General features: G+C 37.8%; 1 protein-coding gene across 2 annotated transcripts; it reads left to right on the plus strand.

Annotated features, from left to right (window-relative positions):
* The first annotated feature begins 268 nt into the window (after positions 1-268).
* cetn3 (centrin 3) lies at positions 269-3,796 on the plus strand. Of its 2 annotated transcripts, none has more exons than XM_044333037.1 (5): positions 269-417; positions 745-880; positions 1,824-1,938; positions 2,055-2,240; positions 3,591-3,796. In XM_044333037.1, the coding sequence occupies exons 1-5, from the start codon at positions 401-403 to the stop codon at positions 3,632-3,634; spliced, it is 498 nt and encodes a 165-aa protein (XP_044188972.1). In that variant the 5' UTR covers positions 269-400; the 3' UTR covers positions 3,635-3,796. The 2 variants fall into 2 exon arrangements, with proteins under 2 accessions (XP_044188972.1, XP_044188971.1); XM_044333036.1 differs by having other exon boundaries at positions 271-417; positions 2,055-2,246.
* The last annotated feature ends 231 nt before the right edge of the window (positions 3,797-4,027 follow it).

Genomic DNA, 4,027 nt, shown 5'->3' on the forward strand with positions numbered 1-4,027 from the left:
AAATAAATAAAGATTATATGTTTAAGGAACTTTTGTGATTCTTTACATGGCTTAAAGGATGCAACAGACTTTATTTTTTTGCGAGGAAATGCATAAATTATATAAATTATAAAATAAAAATGTAGCTATCAAAATGTACTAAAAGTTGTGTCGTAAAATACAACTACGTCATTTAAACAAACTATCACTGTAAATTCATAATGAGGACTGTTTGACGTAATGTGACGTAAACCAATCAGAGGACACTTTACTGCTGCCTGGTTACCAGCGACCAATAGGAGGCTTCAGTGCGAGCGCGGATAAACGGATTTGTTGTTGTTGTTGTGCAGTGATATCCGTGTGTTTTTTGCGGCAATAACCAATAACGTTTTGTTTACAGGGGCTTTAAAATCCTCCCAGCATGAGTTTGTCTTTAAGGTAAATCGATCTGTAATCGATCAGTTTTCTGCCACAGTTTGTTTGAACAGTGAATGCAGGAAACGTTTAGCAAGAGCTAACGTTAGCTCCGGTGTTAGCATGTTTGGCTCTTATCATCAGTGTTACAACAGAATAATCCGTTAAAATGTTATTAATGTGTAAATTACTGTTTATCAGTGACGCTTTGAAATATTATGTCACAAACAAGCTAGCTGCTTATTTATCCAGCATGTTTCATTGCACCGTGCTGTTGTGTTTAAAGCGAATTTGACGGTTGTGGTTATAAAGTGAATGAAAGTTAACGGTTAATGGCGTCTTTCTCCCCAGAACTGAACTATCAGCCGACAAAGCAAAGCGTAAGAAGAGGAGAGAGCTCACCGAGGACCAGAAACACGAAATCAAAGAAGCTTTCGAGCTGTTTGACACCGACAAAGACAAAGAAATAGATTATCATGAGCTGAAGGTGAGCAGAGAAACACACCGCTGTGTTCAAGGAAGACAGACAACCAACCGGCCATGTTATTTTATTTACAGTTTGATATATTCTTAGCATGCTTATGAATCCCATCAATCCTCGTCTGTGGTGGAAAGCAACTAAGTACCATACTTAAGTACAATTTTGAGGTACTTGTACTTTACTTGAGTATTTCCATGTGATGCTACTTTATACTTCCACTCCACTATATTTCAGAGGGAAATATTGTACTTTCTACTCCACTACATTTATTTAACAGCTTTAGTTACTTTTCAGATGAAGATTTGACACAATGGATAATATAACAAGCTTTTAAAATACAACACATTGTTAAAGATGAAACCAGTGGTTTCCAACCTTTTTGGCTTTTGACATCTTACAAAAAGCAGTGTGTAGTCGAGGTCACATTTCACATGTCTATGAGTTGTTAACAGCTCCACCAAATAGTGATTTTTCCCTCTAAACTTCTCACATGCTTTCATTTCAATAAATGTTCAAATGATCCAATATTTCAGCAAAAAACAAAGATTAGAGAAAAAGAATGAAAACTGAAAACAGATTTGTGTATCAGAACTTTGTTTTTTCTTCTTTCCTCTCCCATTAATCATCTCACGACCCCTCAGATTTATCTGCTGACCCTTTGGAGGGGCCCGACCCCTAGGTTGGGAACCACTGGACTAAACTAGCTAACTGTATATAAAGTAGTGTAAACTAGCTCCACCTCCAGCAGCTACAACAGTAACATGCTGCTCTAACACTGATGCTTCACTATTAATAATCTAATGATGTCATATATAATAATATATCAGTCAGAGGGACCAAACCACTACTTTTTGATAGAATAATAGGATAATATATGGTTAGTTGCAGCCTTAGATGTCTTTAAGTGATGCCATTTAAACGTATAGTTCTTTTTAAAATTTCCCAACAGGTGGCGATGCGAGCGCTCGGCTTTGAAGTGAAGAAAGTTGATGTTCTGAAGATCCTTAAGGACTACGACAGAGAGGGAAACGGCAAAATAACATTTGAAGATTTCAATGAAGTTGGTAAGTTTACCTTCACTTCATTAGACGTTTACTGAAATACACGTGACAGTCAAACTGTCAGTGACACTGACTGAAGAGCTTCAGTAAATCCTGAACGCGGTCGTATCTTTCCGCAGTGACCGACCGCATACTGGAGCGAGACCCAAAGGAGGAGATCATGAAGGCCTTCAAGCTGTTTGACGACGACGAATCAGGAAGGATCAGTCTGAGGAACCTGAGACGAGTGGCTCGAGAGCTCGGGGAGAACGTCAGCGACGAGGAGCTGCGCAGCATGATCGACGAGTTTGACACCGACGGAGACGGCGAGAGTAAGTGTTCGCTGCCATGTTCAAACATCAGTTATGAGTGTCGTGTTGAATATTACAGAAATGTTTCAGATCCGACTTCATCAGATTGTTGATGTGACTTTAAAATAAACTGTAAGCCTCATTCGGACAGGATGAACATCACAGGACAAAATCGTTGTCCTTCTCGGAGTCATAACTCAAATCTGAACACACAGACCTGAAATTTAATGTCATTCAGTGTGATTTACACTCCCCAGGTTATCATTATTATCTAGACCTCCATAAATCCACTTCTGAGCAAAAACAAGCTGCAGAACCTGCCTGAGAATCTTCATGTTTTTAAGTTTTCTTCAGTATCACAGTAACCAGGTGATAGTTGTCTGTACATACATGTTACACTGCAAACAGGAGCTGATTCAGCAAACTTTTAACGGAGACTATTTGACAAAATGCAGCTTCTACCTGTAGATGAGATTAAAGCAGCACATCTGATGAGCTTTTATGTCTTGAACTCTTGATGCTTTTATTTTTTCTCTGTTGTCTTATTGGTTCACAAACAGACTCAAATACTCACTACTGACAAGTTCCGATAATAATTTAGTAATTATTGTTTTATACTGCTGGGATCATCCCTATTTGTTTTCCATCATACTTTCATACTTTGGCGATATGGAAACAGGTATTAAATTACATTCTATGTGATATTAAAGTCTTAAATTGAAACTCTGTCAGCAGCATGTTGTTAGTAGTTGGATAAATCTGTGACTTTCACTCTTTGCATAAATACTCTGTGAACTAAGTAAATGCACACATCTTATTTATTAGTCTTAATCATGAAGCTGAGAGGAGACACACTGATATGTAATAAGTGATGTGCTGTTCTCACTAACAGCCACTAGAGGGCAGACAGACAATAATGAATGAATGGACAAATAAATGATGATATGATCGTGTTACTTTCAGGAATCATGAGATGTGTTGAATGTCAGAACAAACACTTCCTGCTAGAAACATCAACACATGGTTGAATTTTGTACAATTTGAATATAATCTTTAGTTTTCATTCTTTGTTCAGAAGAATTTATTTGTTTGTATTTAACCTTTATTTGCACAGGGAAGGTGACCTGAACACATGCGTAACTTTACAACAGTTAAAGACAGACTGACGCATTAATAAAACAGAAACTAGACAGTATTCAGTGTTCTTGAAGTTAGAATCAGTTCTTAATCGATAATAAAAAATAGATATTTGGAGCCTTAATATGAGTAATACGGCTGTTTTGTGGCACTTTGTTGGAATATGTTTAAAACAAGTATTAATGTCAGACTGAACTTCATTCCTTTAACTTTATTTCTCTCTTCCAGTAAACCAGGAGGAGTTCCTCGCCATCATGAGCGGAGACTCCTGATGAGCAGCGAGACGTCTGACGGAGTTTTACATTCGCTGAGGACAAACTGTCGGTTTGTACATGAAGACGACGGACAACAAGCTGTGCACAGCTTCCTCTCGAGGGTTCGAAGCGGACTTGAATTTATATTTAAATTAATTACAGAAGAGGATCGGACTGTCTGAAAAGGCCACATTGTGTTTTTAGGAGGAAGAGGATGTGACTCAAACGCTGTAAATATCATTCTGGTCTTTTAGTCAGTTGTGCGTTAAGTGTCTTTCTGTCTCAGTAAAACTGTAAATTCACCTCAAAGTGCTGAAGTGTAACAAAGACCGTGGATGTTGTTAGTCTTGTCGATTAGATTCAAGATCTGATGTTCACTTTCTTATCAATCGATCTGTCGCATCTAAATAA

The sequence above is a fragment of the Thunnus albacares genome, chromosome 18 (genome assembly GCF_914725855.1).
Source record: "Thunnus albacares chromosome 18, fThuAlb1.1, whole genome shotgun sequence".
Lineage (NCBI taxonomy): Eukaryota > Metazoa > Chordata > Actinopteri > Scombriformes > Scombridae > Thunnus > Thunnus albacares.